The sequence below is a fragment of the Oncorhynchus keta genome, chromosome 17 (genome assembly GCF_023373465.1).
Source record: "Oncorhynchus keta strain PuntledgeMale-10-30-2019 chromosome 17, Oket_V2, whole genome shotgun sequence".
In the NCBI taxonomy this organism is placed as follows: Eukaryota; Metazoa; Chordata; class Actinopteri; order Salmoniformes; family Salmonidae; genus Oncorhynchus; species Oncorhynchus keta.
In genome coordinates this window covers 30,380,580-30,398,369 of record NC_068437.1, presented here as the reverse complement: position 1 = coordinate 30,398,369, position 17,790 = coordinate 30,380,580, and the positions used below count along the sequence as shown (strand labels likewise).

Below are 17,790 nucleotides of genomic sequence, written 5' to 3'. Positions count from 1 at the left end.
AGGATCCTGTCTTTCAAAGAAAATTCGTAAAAATCGAAATAACTTCACAGATCTTCATCGTAAGGGTTTAAACACTTTCCCATGCTTGGTCAATGAACCATAAACAATTAATGAACATGCACAGGTGCATGAAAGACAGGATCCTGAAAAGGGCTGTTTCTTTTTTTGCTGAGTTTATATGGGGCAGCAGCATCTAATGTGGTAGTGATGGCTATTTAACAGTCTGATGGCCTTGAAAAATAGCTTCTCTCTCTAGGTCCCAGCTTTGATGCACCTGTACTGACCTCGCCTTCTCGACGATAGCGAGGTGAACAGGCAATGGCTCGGGTGGTGGTTGTCCTTGATTATCTTTTTGGCCTTCCTGTGACAACGGGTGCTGTAGGTGGACTGGAGGGCAGGTAGTTTGTCCCCGGTGATATGTTGGGCAGACCGTGCCATCCTCTGGAAAGCCCTGTGGTTCCGGGCGGTGCAGTTGCCGCACCAGGGTTTTAGGTGCCAAGCCAAATTTCTTCAGCCTCCTGATGTTGAAGAGGCGCTGCTGTACCTTCTTCACCACATTGTCTGTGTGGGTGGACCTTTTCAGTGCTATGTACACAGAGGAACTTGAAGCTTTCCACCTTAACCACTGCGGTCCCGCCGATGTGGATAGGGGGCCCTCTGCTGTTTCCTGAAGTCCACAATCATCTCCTTTGTTTTTTTTTACATTGGGTGAGAGGTTATATTCCTGGCACCACACTTCCAGGTCCCACACCTGTTAATTGAAATGCATTCCATTCCACCTCATGAAGCTGGTTGAGAGAATGCCAAGAGTGTGCAAAGCTGTCATCAAGGCAAAGGGTGGCCACATTGAAGAATTTGTTTGAAGAACACTTTTTTGGTTACTACATGATTCCATGTGTGTTATTTCATAGTTTTGATGTATTCATTATTCTACAACGTGGAAAATATATATTTTTTAATTGTAAAAAAATGGAATGAGTAGGTGTGTCCAAACCTTTGACTGGTACTGTATATCTGGGAAAACTTTGGAAGAGATTGGCAAAAAAAATTAAAATACCGTCGGTATAGGGGTGGAGATAGCCAAAAATCCTGAGGCCGTAGTTCATCCACCTGGGAGAAACAGCCAACTTCTTTACTGTGGTTCTGGACTAGAGGAGAGAGCAAGAGAGGAATGGGTGTAGTCTTCAGTTGAGCTATGACATGTCATGTGTATATGTTGGCTCGGGAACTGTGTGACTCACGTGTGGGTAAAGAGGGTAATGCAGGTTCATGCGAAGCTGAGCTGTAGAGCTGCCACACCAGTCCTCAAAGGTATGGAGATTAGCCCGTCCCTTATACTGGGGGAAACACATGACAGTTTGATCCCATAATAACACCCCCTCTCCATCACACACACACACCCCCAACACCTGTTAGCAAGACAGTTTTATTTATTCTTTATTTAACTAGGCAAATCAGTTAAGAACAAATTCTTATTTACAATGACGGCCTAGGAACAGTGGGTTAACTGCCTTGTTCAGGGGCAGAACGACAGATTTTTACCTTGTCAGCTCGGGAACTTGCGGTTACTGGCCCAACGCTCTAACCACTAGGCTACCTGCCACCCCAATTATCTGAGCTGTGTGAGAGAGTGTGTGTGTGAGAATTAAGCAGGTCAGATCCAAAGCCTCTAAGGAGGAGCTGTCTTCTAACAGCAGAGAAGCTAATGATTGGTTATTAGCTTGGTGGCTACAGTCACTTAGCTTGGTGACAACTAGTCCCAATGTGGCCATGATTTATTACACAGATGGAAACTAAACACCCCTAGTCTCTCACTAATGTAGGATAAAATTATATTTTAACTTACTCCACCAAAGTCAGTTGCTAAAAACAGTTGCTAAAAACACGTGACAAAATGAAGGAACGACGGCATGTGAACGGCCAGCCGGGCAAATGGCTGGATCTTTTGGTAAAAAAAATAAGATAGATAAGGCTGAGAAGACAGCAGTGTTGACATGTGACATTTCTCTGACATAGCGCACTGCTCATCTATTTTTAATGTGAAGCTCTGAGTTGTCTGACAAACTGCACAATTGTGATTGGCTTGAAAAATCTGTAAGGAGTAGGTCAAACAATAGTTACTAGTTTTACATTTGGGTAACTGAGTGTACAAAACATTTGAAAAATATTGTTTTTAAAGTAAACATTTTCTTTATTATAATTTCCCCAAACCCTACCACACCTCCCCTAACTGGAGTAAACTAATGGACAACAACACTTAGGCTTCTACTTCCAGCTTACATACGTTTCACAGACACTATTTATTAGTGTCTTTTTAAGTCCCATCCTTCAGCTCCCCTCAACTCTTCCTATCCATCTCTGAAAACCATCCAGTTTTGTTATCTAATTGCAATGCATGTTTTAACGGTGCGGTTTCACAAAAGTTCTGAACCTTTCCATTCTCGTGGAAATTAACATTTTTACTCAGAGTATTGTTATTGATAGATTGACTATGGCTTTAAGTCACCCGGCAATGCTATTTGATATATTAGCTCCAGGTTTTTTTAGCCATTCCTGAACCTGCGACCAGAAACAAGCTATATATAGGCAGTACCAAAACAAGTGGTCTAATTAGTCTGTCTTCGCAGCAAAATCTGCAGAGCTGGGATGGTTGTATCCCCATATGCATAACATTCTATTGGTTGCAAGAATTTTGCATAATAATTGAAATTGCAAAACTTAGTTTATGAACTGATGCACAAAACCATGTGCCATGGAAGCGGCACATCGAACATTTCTTCCCAACTACTTCAGCAACCTGTCAATTTTTTGCTCCTTAAATTAAACGGGTATACTTTTATTTATTTATCACAATTTGCTTTAACCAATGTCTTCAATGCAGGGCCGACAGACGAGATCCTTACATTCTCCCACTTGCCTCCATTTTTGCAGTATTGCTGCAATCAGTTAATTTTGGATAGATCAGACATTTCCATATACAGTGAACAAAAATCTAAACTCAACATGCAAAGTGTTGAGCTAAAATAAAAGATTCACAGACATGTTCCATACACACAAAAAGATAATTTCTCTCAAATTGTGCACACATTTGTTTACATCCCTGTTAGTGAGCATTCCTCCTTTGCCAATCCATCCACAGGACAGATGTGGCATATCACAAAGCTGATTAAACAGCACCTCGTGTTGGGAACAATAAAAGGCCACTCTAAAATGTGCAGTTGTCACAACACAATGCCACAGATATCTCAAGATTTGAGGGAGTGTGCAATTGGATTGCTGACTGCAGGAACGTCCACCAGAGTTGTTGCCAGAGAACTGAATGGTAATTTCTCTACCATAAGCCGTCAATTTAGAGAACCGGCCTCACAACCGCTGACCACCTTTATGGCATTGTGTGGGCGAGCGATTTGCTGATTTCAATGGTGTAAACAGAGTGCCCCATGGTGGCGGTGGGATTACAGTATGGGCAAGCATAAACTACGGACAACACACACAATTTAATTTTAATCGACAAGAATTTGAATGCACTAAGATACCGTGCCATTCATCTGCCGCCATCGCCTCATGTTTCAGCATGATAATAAAACAGCCCCATGTCGCAAGGATCTGTACACATTTCCTGGAAGCTGAAAATGTCCCAGTTCTTCCTTGGCCTGCATACTCACCAGACATATCACAGGTTGAGCATGTTGTGGAAATTCTGGATCGACAAGTACGACAGGGTGTTCCAGTTCCCGTCAATATCCAGCAACTTCGCACAGCCATTGAAGAGGAGTGGGACAACATTCCACAGGCCACAATCAACAGCCTGATCAACTCTATGTGAAGGAGATGTCACACTGCATGATGGCAGACAGTAACACCAGATACTGACTGGTTTTCTGATCCACACCCCTACCTATTTAAAAAAGGTATCTATGACCAACTCATGCATATCTGTATTCCTAGTCATGTGAAATCCATAGATTAGGGCCTAATTAATTTATTTCAATTGACTGATTTCCTTATATGAACTGTAACACTGTAAAATCTTTGAATATTGTTGGATGTTGCATTTATATTTTAGTGCAGTATATTTGTTAGCTGCATGTGTGACCCATTTATGATCTCATTAAGATGTTTTGTTTTTGTGCACCTGGCTACCGTGTCAGCGTAGCCAGGTGCACAAAATATAAAAATGACAACACTTGTTGAAAATTCCCAGAGCCATTTAAGGAATAAAAGTATATTTATACATTTTTTCGCCCCAATATGTGGCTCTTCAAACTCCATGCCCAGCTTGCGATGACCTGAAATGAACATGACATGGCTTTCTTTCCACTCTCCAAAAATGTCCAGGTGTAGTGCGTGTGCCCACCACAGGAGTCGCTAGTGTGCACCGGGACAGCAACATCCCTGCCGGCCAAACGCTCCCCTAACCCGGACTTCGTGACAGAGCCTGGACTCAAACCAGGATCTCTAGCGGCATGGCTAGCACTGCGATGCAGTGGCTTAGACCACTGTGCCACTCGGGAGGCCAAGCTCTGTATTTTAATCCCCTTGATATTATTGTTGGATCTGATTTTAATAGTGCCATTTTATTATGGCCAATGAAATGTTAGCTAGTGGACAACCCTGCTTTACTCCTCTTGACAATTTAAATACTTTCTGAGAAGTAGCCATTATTTACTATTTCACACCCGGGGTCAGTATAATAACTTTAACCCATAGTAAAGTATAAGAGATTCTCCAAAATTAAAATAGTCCAGACATTTATATATAAACTCAAGGACTTTTCAAAAATCAGCTATGAATAACAGATTTGGCTTACCACATTTTTCATGTTGTATTGTTTCCGGTACTTGTCTTAAAGAAAATGTGTCTGATTAGGATGTATAATATTGGACAATACCTTCTAGTCTATGCATTTTGCTAGAATTATTGCATCACAACGCTGAAGTGTAAGGGGCCTCCAGTTGTTTTTTAGGTGGACTCAATCTTTCTAATTTACCACCTTGGTTCTGTTTCAGTAATAGTGAAATCAGACCTTCTTGTTGCCTATCTGATAGTCAACCATTTTTCTAGGAGTGGTTAAAAAAGGTTTGATATACCTCAACAGGTATGCCGTCCGGCCCTGGAGTTTGTCCGGACTTAAAGGATTTAACTGTATCAAGAAGTTCCTCTTCTGTAATGTGGCCTTCACCTCAGTCTTTCTGTACAGCTCTTCATTTTACACAATAAATAGAAGAAAAATAATTCTTACAATTAACATCAGTTAGTGGAGACTGAAGAGACAAACAAAAACATATGCTTCAAGAACCTTGCTTCCTCTTTCAAAATAGTGTCTGGCAGTCTCTATGGGGGTGCCACAGGGTTCAATTCTCAGGATGACTCCTCTGTATATATCAATGATGTTGCTCTTGCTGTGGGCGATTCCCTGATCCACCTCTATGCAGACGACACCATTCTGTATACTTCTGGCCCATCCTTGGACACTTAAACCTCCAAACGAGCTTCAACGCCATACAACACTCCTTCCGTGGCCTCCAACTGCTCTTAAATACAAGTAAAACTAAATGCATGCTTTTCAACCGTTCGCTGCCTGCACCCCCGACCAGCATCACCACCCTGGATGGTTCCGACCTAGAATGTGTGGACATCTATAAGTACCTAGGTGTCTGGCTAGACTGTAAACTCTCCTTCCAGACTCATATCAAACATCTCCAATCTAAAATAAAATCTAAAGCCGGCTTTCTATTCCACAACACAGCCTCCTTCACTCACGCCGCCAAACTTACCCTAGTAAAACTGACTATCCTACCGATCCTCGACTTCGGCGATGTCATCTACAAAATAGCTTCCAACACTCTACTCAGCAAACTGGATGCAGTTTATCACAGTGCCATCTGTTTTGTTACTAAAGCACCTTATACCACCCACCACTGCAACTTGTATGCTCTAGTCGGCTGGCCCTCGCTACATATTCGTCGCCAGACCCACTGGCTCCAGGTCATCTACAAGTCCATGCTAGGTAAAGCTCCGCCTTATCTCAGTTCACTGGTCACAATGGCAACACCCATCCGTAGCACGTGCATCTCACTGATCATCCCTAAAGCCAACACCTAATTTGGCCGCCTTTCCTTCCAGTTCTCTGCTGCCTGTGACTGGAACGAATTGCAAAAATCACTGAAGTTGGAGACTTCTCTCCCTCACCAACTTCAAACATCTGCTATCTGAGCAGTGAACTGATCGCTGCAGCTGTACATAGTCTATAGTCTAAATAGCTCACCCAATTTTACCTACCTCCTCCCCATACTGTTATTTATTTATTATTTATATTTATTTATGGTGCTTGCCTACGGAGCTGTGAGGGGAACGGCACCTCAGTACCTCCAGGCTCTGATCAGGCCCTACACCCAAACAAGGGCACTGCGTTCATCCACCTCTGGCCTGCTCGCCTCCCTACCACTGAGGAAGTACAGTTCCCGCTCAGCCCAGTCAAAACTGTTCGCTGCTCTGGCCCCCCAATGGTGGAACAAACTCCCTCACGACGCCAGGACAGCGGAGTCAATCACCACCTTCCGGAGACACCTGAAACCCCACCTCTTTAAGGAATACCTAGGATAGGATAAGTAATCCTTCTCACCCCCCCCCCCTTTAAGATTTAGATGCACTATTGTAAAGTGACTGTTCTACTGGATGTCATAAGGTGAATGCACCAATTTGTAAGTCGCTCTGGATAAGAGCGTCTGCTAAATGACTTAAATGTAAATGTAATTTACTTTTCTGCTCTTTTGCACACCAATATCTCTACCTGTACATGACCATCTGATCATTTATCACTCGTGTTAATCTGCAAAATTGTAATTATTCGCCTACCTCCTCATGCCTTTTGCACACAATGTATATAGACTCTTTTTTCTACTATGTTATTGACTTGTTAATTGTTTACTCCATGTGTAACTCTGTGTTGTCTGTTAACACTGCTATGCTTCATCTTGGCCAGGTCGCAGTTGCAAATGAGAACTTGTTCTCAACTAGCCTACCTTGTTAAATAAAGGTGAATTAAATAAAGGTGAAATAAAAAATTAAAGTAATTTGTAACAAGTTACTGTTAATTATTTTGGGGAGCATTTCTACATTTGAAGATTTTTTAAAAATCCCCATGTTCCAGCCAGTTTGCTTTATTTTTATAATATATTACACTTGATCTTTCTGGAATAAGTTCCTCCATTTATTTTTATGCCAACTTTCTGTGCCTCTATGGTACCATTTTTATTGAATTCCATCTATTGTTAGTTCCTCCATTTCATGACAAACTCACCAGTTGAATCCAGGTGAAAGCTATGATCCCTTGATGTTAAATCCACTTCAAATCAGTGTAGATGAAGGGGAGGAGACCGGTTAAAGAAGGATTTTTAATCCTTGAGACATGGATTGTGTACCATTCAGGGTAAATTTGCCTTTTAACGAGGTATGGTAGTAGCTGCCAGGTGCACTGGTTTAAGTGTGTCATGAACAGCAGCGCTGCCGGGTTGTCACGCTCAACCGTTTTCAGTGTGTATATCAAGTATGATCCACCACCCAAAGGACACCCAGCCAACTTAACTGTGAGAAGCATTGGAGTGAACATTGGCCAGGATCCCTGAGGAATGCATGACACCTTGTAGTCCATGTCCAGACAAATTAAGGCTGTTATGATGGCAAAAGGGGGTTCTAATCAATATTAGGAAGGTGTTGCTAATGTTTTCTAGACTCCGTGTATGGCTGAGGAATATGTAATGCGCCCAAATTATATACAATCAAAATAATAGGTCTAATGGGTGAAAAGTAAATTAAGAATTTCCAATGGCCAGATAATAAAATACTGTAAAACTTGAGTAAGACTAAAAACAATGCCTTCCAATAAGATGAAAGTAAAACGAGAGGTTGAAGCATCCTTGTGAAAGAGTTACTTTTATTTTGTGTCATTACAACCTCATTTTGGAGCCACACTTGAGACTGGTAGACAAATGGACTAATTATTTTGAAATCTAACTACCAATAATTTAATGAAAGTAGCCTATAGCAGGTGCTCCCAAACGTTTTCACTCAGGGCCCCCCTTCCAGCATTGGGGAACATCCAACGCACCCCCTAATCGCACAAGCACTGTTCACACCACTCATTGGTGGAGAGAATTTTGCAAGAATATTTTGCAGTTACAGCTAATTTTCTTGCAATTCTATACATTTTGCCATGTCAAATTTTATTTTATTTAACTAGACAAGTTAGTAAAGAACAAATTCTTATTTACAATGACAGCCTACCAAAAGGACACAAATTTAAAATAAAAAAATAGAACACAACATAGCATGGCAGCAACACAACATGGTAGCAGCACAAAACATGGTACAAACATTATTGGGCACAGACAACAGCACAAAGAGCAATAAGGTAGAGACAACACATCACGTGAAGCAGCCACAACTGTCAGTAAGTGTGTCCATGATTGAGTCCCAATGAAGAGAGAGATAAAATAAAATTAAAAGTCCAGTTGGAATGTTTTTTTTGCAGCTTGTTCCAGTCGCTGCAGTGAACTGAAAAGAGGAGCGACCCAGGGATGTGCGCTTCCCGGACCTTTAACAGAATGTGACTTGCAGAACGGGTGTTGTATGTGGAGGATGAGGGCTGCAGTAGTCATCTCAGATAGTGGGGAATGACGCCTTAGAGGGTTTTATAAATAAGAATCACCAGTGGTCTTGCGACAGGTATACAGAGATAACCAGTTTACAGAGAAGTATAGAGTGCAGTGATGTGTCCTATAAGGAGCATTTGTGGCAAATGTCATGGCCGAATGGTAAAGAAACAGCTAGCCATTCGAGAACACCCTTACTTGCCGATCTATAAATTATGTCTCCGTAATCTAGCATGGCAGGATGGTCATCTGAATCAGGGTTATTCTGGCAGCCGGGGTGAAAGGGGAGTGATTACCGTAGAGGAAACCAAGTCTAGATTTAACTTTAGCATGCAGCTTTGATGTGCTGAGAGAAGGGCAGTGTACCGTCTAGCCATAATCCCAAGTACTTGTACGAGGGGACTACCTGAAGCTAAACACTCAGAGGAAGTAATCACACCGGTGGGGAGAGGGGTATTCTTCTTACCAAACCACATGACCTTTGGTTTTGGAGGTGTTCAGAACAAGGTTAAGGGCAGAGAAAACTTGTTGGATACTAAGAAAGATTTTGGTGTAGAGCGTTTAACACAAACCCAGAGAGGGGCCAGCTTAATATAAGACAATCATCTGCATGTAAAATGGATGAACAAGCTTCCTACTGCTGAGCTATGTTGTTGGTGTAAATTGAGAAGCGCGTGGGGCCTAGGATGGAGCCTTGGGTTACTCCCTTGGTGACAGGCAGTGGTTGAGACCGCAGATGTTCTGATTTATACACTGCACTCATTGAGGGAGCTAGCTTGAAAACCAGGCCAAAGACCACTCAGAGACACCAATACTCACAAAAACAAAATGGTCAAAAGTATCAAAAGCTTTGGCCAAGTCAATAAAAATAACAGCACAACATTGCTTAGAATCAAGGGCAATAGTGACATTATTGAGGACCTAAGGTTGCAGTGGCACATCCATAGCCTGAGCAGAAACCAGATTGCATACCTGAGAGAATATTATAGAACCCAAGAAAGCCATTCAGTTGATTATTGACACGTTCTTCCTACACTTTTGATAAAGAGGGCGAAATAGAAATTGTCCTATAACAGTTAGGATCCATTTGATCTCCCCCTTTAAATAAAGGACACACAGTGGCTGAGTTCCAAGCAATGGGAACCTCCCCAGAGAGGAGAGACAGGGGCAGCAACCTATCATCACCAAGGGGGGGGAGACTTGGGCAGCTGTGAGGAGGGTTTATTCTCCAGGTCTTTAACCGCTTTGAAGAACTTCTTTGAGTTAGACCCACAGAGAGAGAACTGTTCCTTAAAGGAACTAACTTTGTCCTTCAGGATAGCCTGAGTGCAATTACTTCTCATTTGTCTGAACAAGAGCCAGTATGAATGTGCCGAGCCTTTCACCAAATGGAGTTCTTGAGGTGGAGTAACTGCCAGATCATGGTCATACCAGGGACTGAACAGGTTTTTAATTCTCATTTTCTTTAGGGGTGCGTGTTTGTTAACAATACCACTGAAAATATTTAAAAAATAAGGTCCAAGAGTCTCCGACAGAGGGGATCGAACTGATTCTATACCAATTTACAGAGGCCAGGTCATGAAGGAAGGCTTGCTGATTAAAGTTTTTTTAGCAAGCGTCTGACAAATCAGGAGAAGTCGTTTCACTGAGCAGCCATTACAAACACAGGCTGTAAAACAGTGATCACGAAGGACATTACAGAAAAAAAAACTGATGCCTATCAGGATTATTTGTGAGGATAACATCAAGTAGAGTAGCCTTGTCTGGGTGTTTGGAGTCATAACTTGTGGGACTGGTAATCTCAGAAAGATTTAGGGAGTCCCATTGCTTTAGGACTTGGTCAGGTGGTTTCAGCATGTCCCAGTTTAGGTCACCTAGCTGGACAATTGCAGACTTAGTGGAAGGGACCAGGAGAGAGCTAAGGGCATTTAGGGTACAGGCCGGTGCTGATGGTGGACAATAGCACCCAGCAACAGTCAACAAAGAGCTATTTGAAAGTTTAATGCTTAAAACCAGAAATTCTAATTGTTTGGGGACAGACTTCGTGGAGACAACCAAGCTGGGGGCTAGCAACAGTAGATGGGCCAGGGTGTACAGGCACATTTTCAGATATCACCAGCAATAATACAATCAGGGCATGGCCGAGGACAGGGAGAGCTCTGCAGTGTTGATTTATGACATTTGAATTTGCATTAGATGGCAACAAGATCATATTGTACAACAAGTTCATCAGGTAACATCAAATACAAAGCCGGCAGGAGGTGGTTAGAATAGGACGGGAGGCGAAAGAGTCGTGTCCCACGGTTGGGTAAACAGGCAAGTTCATAGTCAAAGCATGCAGGGGTCATGAGGTAAATAGCATAAAGCACAAGAAAGAAAACAACTTGGGGCTAGCCATTGTAAGTTCAGAGTCACTTGCCACAACAGTGTGTGTGTGCTGGGGGCAAGCAAAAGCTTGGGAGAGAGGGGGGAGTGTGGCGGGGGTACCTGTACCAGATAGGGGGAAACAGTCCAGGACAGACAGTGAACAGATCGCCAGGTGGAATCCAAGTAGGAGTGCAGCAGGCAATGAGAGTAGGTGTCATACGTCCTTGGGAGAAGCTTTTTTCAGGAGGCAGATTCTTTGTAGAAAATCCCAGCTAGCGAGCAAGTCTCATTTTGAAAAGGAGGTTGTAAGTCATCTCTTCAGTGTCGGCAAATGGTTCTTTACGACATCCAAATAAAGTTGTCCTGTGGCTGTTGTATTTTGGAGATTGCAAGGAGGATATTTTCTGATGTGATCAAAGCAACAGTACTGTTTCTTATTGAGGTGTCCTGGCTGCATATCAGTTCAAAATAGAGATGAATCCAGGGGTACTATATTGTAATAACCTCTGCACAGATGGAGGGGGCTTCAAAAGGCATTTGGGTGGGGGAGGCTGTGAAACTCTCCTGCCATTGTTGGGCTAAAAGTATTTTAGTTTCTCACTTCACACCCCAGTGCCAATTGATCTGTTATGTCCTAGCAAGCTCAGTAGCCTTAATTTAGCATTCAGTCCTTATAAAATAAACGTATCACTCATTTATTTAGCTGACATGGGCTAGCTAATGTGTATTCATATGATATTTGAGTGAATAAAAATGTACAAGAAGTTTAGGCTTGGTGTTTTTAACTTTACAATGTTGTTTTGTAAATGTAGTCCCCTGTAATTACGTCTGAATGGCAACAATATATCCTTATATTAATTAACCACAGAGTGAAGGATGCAGAGGATTGATGAGGGTTGAGAGCCACCCCACTCCCCAGTAAGCACCCCCTGCAGGTCAAGGTCTTCACCCCCCACTGGTTATGTCAATAACCACATCTGATGGTTCTACATCCACTTTTCATAGACCTCTTGAAAAAGAAAATAAACGCTTGTGTTACCATTTGTCCTAAGAGCATCGATTTTCCCAAGACCAAGGTAAACATGACAAAGACAGCAGAGAGGGAGACCATACGTTGGATCAGGACTAACAAGGTGATTTTTGTGAAATGGAAGGACACTAGGGAAGTAACCATGCTCACCACACAGCATAAGGCATTCAATAACAACCATGTCTCAAGGAGGGTGAAATAAACCCCATTCCTGTGAAGGACTACAATGCAAGCATGGGGGTGTCAACCTATAGGCTCCTACCAGGCTCCTACCAGGCTCCTACCAGGCTCCTACCAGGCTCCTACCAGGAACTCCACAAGACCAGGAAATGGTACAATATTTTTTTTAACCACGTTGTGGACATTGACACAGTAAATGATTTAATTCTCCAAAAGCAGATGGCCAAAACAAAAAGGTCAAACCCCTCTCTCCCAGTTGGCCTTCTCCCGAGAGCAGCTGGTGTTGGAAATAGCTGAATTGGGGGCCAAAGCAACCATCACAAAAACCCCCACTCAAGGTGAGCGCCACCATCCAACACGCATGCCAAAAAGACAAAAGGAAGAACTGCAAGCATTGCAAATAACATGGGGGGGGGGTGAAATGACAGATCTTAGTGTTCAAAATGCCAGTTTGCTTTTTGTTTCTTGGCAGAGAGGGACTGCTTCAAAGTAGGGATGCACAATATATGTATAGATTTTTCTCCCTCTGAACATTTCGGAATCAGCCGATATTAGATAAAAATGTCAACAGTTAATGCCGATGTAAAAAAAAAAAAAACGATGTAAAAGCTGATGTGCATACCTATATAAACGTAGGTACATGACGTAATGACGCCACGTTAAATGTTACGCTACACGTGCAAAACAGAGCATTCCTAACCCACAATGTCTGCTGTGTGGCTCGAGCAGTCAACAAGTCGAGCAGTCATTTGATAGTCGAAATCCATTAACGGCAAGATAATGGATTCAATGCCCTTGACAATCAACGGTTTTCTGTCGTGGAGGAAGTTGGCTTTCGCAACTGGTTGAGGACCGGTACACACTAACATTACCAAGCGCGCTGTTGTTCAGATGTCGCCCTACCGGAGTTACACAGTAATAGCGTCACTGCTATTAGCTTCATAACATATTGTAATGACCTGACTAGATCATAAATGAACAATGGTCCAGACAGAGGCTTGAGTTTACGAATTGACGGTTTATTACACCAACTTTACACAGGCTACTGTTTGGGCCGTAGCACACGCCAAATAGATGACAGATAACCCACAAGCCAATCGTGACCTTCTCTTGTGAAACCCAGACGTAAGAGAGAGAGAACAAAGGCTGAACCTGGTCTTAACTTCCAATGCTCCACCCCCCTGCCCAACCCCCCTCCACGCCACTCCGCCAACCACCAGGATGCCCGGCATCAGAACATTCCAGGCATTCCCGTGATTGGCAGATAGCAGGTTGATTGACAGGTCGGACCCCGCAAACACCGGGTACTGGTCAGTACAACACAACCACCTCCTAGCCTAACACATAACACACAGGTGTCTGTGCGGGTCGCTACACAGCCCCCCCACCACAAAGTCCCTCGTCCCCGAGGGAACAAAGTCTCTGAAGCGACCCGGAGGTCTCCTTTGCCTGCGTGGCCGTGATGGTCGCAGAGTGCCCCTCTGGGACCCAGGGGATGAAGGCAGGGATATGGGTGACAAGGAAGCGGGAACGGGTAATACAGTCCGTGGCTCTGGGGAACCACGCGGTGACACAGGGGGGGAGACAGGGGGAGTGGGCTGTCTGGAGCCTTGTCTGCGGCACCTGAGGGTGGGTGCCTGGAGAATGTCATTGCCAGAGAGGGGAATTGTGGGGGTTCCTGGGGTTTGGGGAGAAGAGGCCCCTCTGTATGGGGCTAACCTGTCCCGGTGCAGTGCCACCTTTCTCCCCCTGGGAGGAAGCTGCACCCGGTACACAACCTCCCCTACCCTCTCCAGGACACTGCAGGGTCCCACCCAGTGACTGTCCAACTTGGGGCATCTGCCTTTTTTTCCTTAGGGGGCTGTAGACCCAGACCAGCTCCCCAGCCACAAAGTGCCTTCCCCGGGTGTGCACGTCATAGTTCCTTTTCTGCCTCACACCTGCATTCACCAGCTGCTCTCTGGCGAAGGTGTGGGCTGTCTCCAGGCGGTCCTGGAGTCTCCGGGCATACTCCGGCCCCGGAGGAACATGAGGGCTATCCAGGGGCCGACCAAACGCCATCTCCGCAGGGGTGCAGATCTCTCTCCCCAGCATGAGGAGGGCAGGCGTGCAGGAAGTGGAGTCTTGGACAGCGGAGCGGCATGCCATGAGGACCATAGGCAGGTGCTTGTCCCAGTCACGCTGGTGTTTGGAAGAGACGATGGCCAGCTGCTGTCCAAGCGTTTTGTTGAAGCGCTACACAAGGCCATCACTTTGAGGATGGAGAGGAGTAGTGCGGGTCTTGTGCATACCCAGCCTCTCACACATGGTGGCGAACACACGGGACTCAAAGTTTCTGCCTTGGTCGCTGTGGATGGACTCTGCAGCTCCAAACCTGCTGAACATCCCCGCTGTCAGGGCGTCGACAATGGTCTCTGCCTCCTGGTCAGGCAGAGCATAGGCCTCGGGCCATTTTGTGAAATAGTCCATGGCCGTGAGCACCCAGCGGTTTCCACCGTCTGTGGTGGGGAATGGCCCAACTACATCCACTCCCACCCTCTCCATGGGAGCCCCCACTGGGAACTGTTGGAGCTGAGCATGAAAGCGGCCTGGGGGGCCCTTTCTCGCTGTGCAGTTGTCACAGCGGCGACAAAAGTCCTCCACATCCCTCTTGTGCTGCCCCCTGACGGAGACGGCGCAGTGTTTTTGTGACCCCAAAGTGTCCAGTCCCCACCCCCCCCATGAGTACTCTGGAGCACAGCCTCCCGCAATGCTTTTGGGACCACCACCTGCCACCTCTCCTCTCCCGTAGCTGACTCCTTCCATGCCCGCTGTAGCACGCCATCAGCCAGCCGCAGTCTCTCAAACTTCGACCACAACCCTTTGGTCGCGAGTGAGAGCGCTGTCACCTCTTCCCATGGTGGCCTCACCTGCGCCTCTACCCACTGTAGCACTGGCTGTAGGTCTGTGTCCCGTCCCTGCTGCTGCCGCCATTCAGCCACGTCGACAGTCTGCAGCTCACAGCAGACAGGCCCGCTCGCCCGACACACTGTGGCACAGACACCCTCCTCTGCCCGCAGCTCTCTCTCCCGTCCCTCTCTCCGTTCACAGTGGCGGCAGCCGTCTGCAGTACAGGGCCGACGTGACATGGCGTCGGCGTTGGAGTGGCGTGCCCCTGCCCTGTGCACCACCGTGAAGTCATACGGCTGAAGCTCCTCCAACCAGCGTGCCACCTGCCCCTCTGGCTCTCTGAAAGACATGAGCCACTGGAGAGCAGAGTGGTCAGTCCTTACAGTAAAGGGCAGACCACCCAGGTAGTACTTGAAGTGTTTGACGGAAGCCACAACAGCCAAGAGCTCCCGCCGGGTGACACAGTAGCGGCGCTCATGTTTGTCAAATGTTTTGCTGAAGTACGCCACCACTCTCCCCTCTGGCCCCACCTGGGCCAGCACCCCACCCATGCCCACATTGCTCACGTCTGTGTCCAGGATAAAGGGCAAGGTGAGGTCAGGGGGCGAGCACGGGGCCTCGATCAGTGCACGTTTGAGGGTGTTGAACGCCTCCTCACACTCCACTGTCCAAGTGAAAGCCTTGTCCTTCGGCAGCAGGCGGTTCAGTGGAGCAGCAACGCTTGAGAAGCCCCGTACAAACCTCCTGTAGTACGAGGCCAGGCCCAGGAAGCTCTTCAGCTGACGCTGGTCGGTGGGGGTGGGCCAGTCTCTGACAGCCCCTACCTTGTCCTCCATGGTGCTGATCCCCTCCTTCCCCACTCGGTGGCCCAAGAAGGACACCTCTCTCCTCATGAAGTGGCACTTCTCGGGGTGGAGCTTCAGACCTGCGGCAGCCACCCTCTCCAGCACACGCCGTAGCGCCCCCAGGGCTGACTGGAAGGAGCTGCCATGGGCCAGGATGTCATCGAGGTATACCAGACACTGCTGTCGGGGGATGCCATCCAGCACCCTGTCCATCAAACGCTCAAAAGTAGCTGGAGCGTTGCACAGGCCAAAGCACAGGACCTTGAACTGCCAGTGTCCTCTGTTAGTGGAGAACGCAGTTTTGGCTCTGGCCTCTGGGGAGGGGCACCTGCCAGTAGCCACTGCGGAGGTCTAGTGAGGAGAACCAGGAGGACCCCTAACCAGGTCCAGCGACTCATCGATACGTGGTATGGGGTATGAGTCCTTCCTGGTTACCTCATTCAGCCGCCTGTAGTCCGCACAGAACCTCAGCTTGCCCCCTTCTTCGGAACCATGACGACTGGCGCCGCCCAGGGGCTGTCTGAGGGCTCAATGAAGTCTGCCCGCTGCATCTCCAACACAGCCTTGTCTGCCGCCTCCTGGCGTGCCAGCGGGATACGGCGGGGACGCATCTTGATGGGTCGAGCATCACCTGTGTCGATCTCATGCTGCACCAGATGAGTCTGACCCACCTCTTCCTCACTCAACGCAAAGCTGTCTCTGAATTCAAACAGCAACTGCCACAACCGTTCCTGCTGCTCAGGGTCAAGACCAACACAGTTCCTCCGCCATATCTCCCTCACTGCAGACAGTGTCCTCTCCTCTCCCATCTGGGGTAGCTGGGCTGGGGGGGTATTGCCCGGGCTCACAGAGGGCTGTGTCATGGAGGTAGCTGGGGGAATGTAACACACCGCCGTAGGTGACAGGGGGACTGGGGAAAAGTCACACACAGCTGTGGGGGAGGGGGCGCAGCCATGAGTCTCTGCTGCTTTAACTGTTGGAGTAAAGGGTTTGTTGGGTTGAGTGAATGTGACATTAGGGGGGGCCATGGTGACTTCCGTCCCTCCCTGGAAGCTCAGTGTGCTCCTATTTAGGTCTAACTGGCAGCCTGTGCTCCTAAGAAAGTCCAACCCCAGGATACAAGGGTCCTGCACAGCCGCCACCCACACAGGATGACGCACAGTCCTGCCCCCTACTGTCAGTCATTATTCCCTTCCCTTTCATGGGTGCCAGCTCACCTGTGACTGTGCGGAGCTGCACAGTTGTAGGCTCACACTGAGTCCAACCTGGCACAATATCTGGCCTCACCAGGGTTACTGTGGACCCAGTGTCCACCAGGGCGGAGCAGGGCACCCCCTCCACAGTGACAGGGACATGACAAAAGTCCCCAACACAGGTCCGGCCCACCACAACAACAGGCTCCATCCGCTTGCCCTCGTCTGCTTCTGGGGGAAGTGGAGCCTTGCTTCCCCGTCTGTGCCGGTGGGCTCCTCCTGAAGATGGTGGTTGGGATAGAAAGCCAGGGGTCCGCACTACCCGGTCTATGCGGACCCCGAGCCGTTTCCCTGAGCTCTGGGGGACATGGGGCAATCTCGGCGCAGATGGCCTGGCTGGCCACAACCCCAGCAGACCCTGGGACCAGGGCGTGTGTTTCGTTCCGCCTGTAGCGACACAGCACGAATGAGTTTTGTCATTTCGGCCACCCAAGCAGGCTTTTCCGGCTCCGGGCTGCTCTGCCCCCCAGCTCGCACAGAGGGTGTGTCTCCCTGCACCCCCACCAAAGCCCCAGCTGAAGCCCCAGCCCACACCAGCTCCCTCTCCAAAGCCATCTCCAAGGCTGTCTGCA

At 47.0% G+C, this 17,790-nt stretch overlaps 1 protein-coding gene across 1 annotated transcript in view; it reads right to left on the bottom strand.

The window, feature by feature from the left end:
* b4galnt3b (beta-1,4-N-acetyl-galactosaminyl transferase 3b) overlaps window positions 1–17,790 on the bottom strand; it is a 50,820-nt gene that overhangs the window by 11,250 nt on the left and 21,780 nt on the right. The window contains exons 4-5 of the mRNA XM_035791194.2: window positions 1,242–1,337; window positions 1,058–1,148 (exon numbers count right to left, since the gene is read on the bottom strand). Coding sequence (XP_035647087.1) covers window positions 1,058–1,148; window positions 1,242–1,337 — 187 coding nt within the window. The remainder of the gene's footprint in view (window positions 1–1,057; window positions 1,149–1,241; window positions 1,338–17,790) is intronic.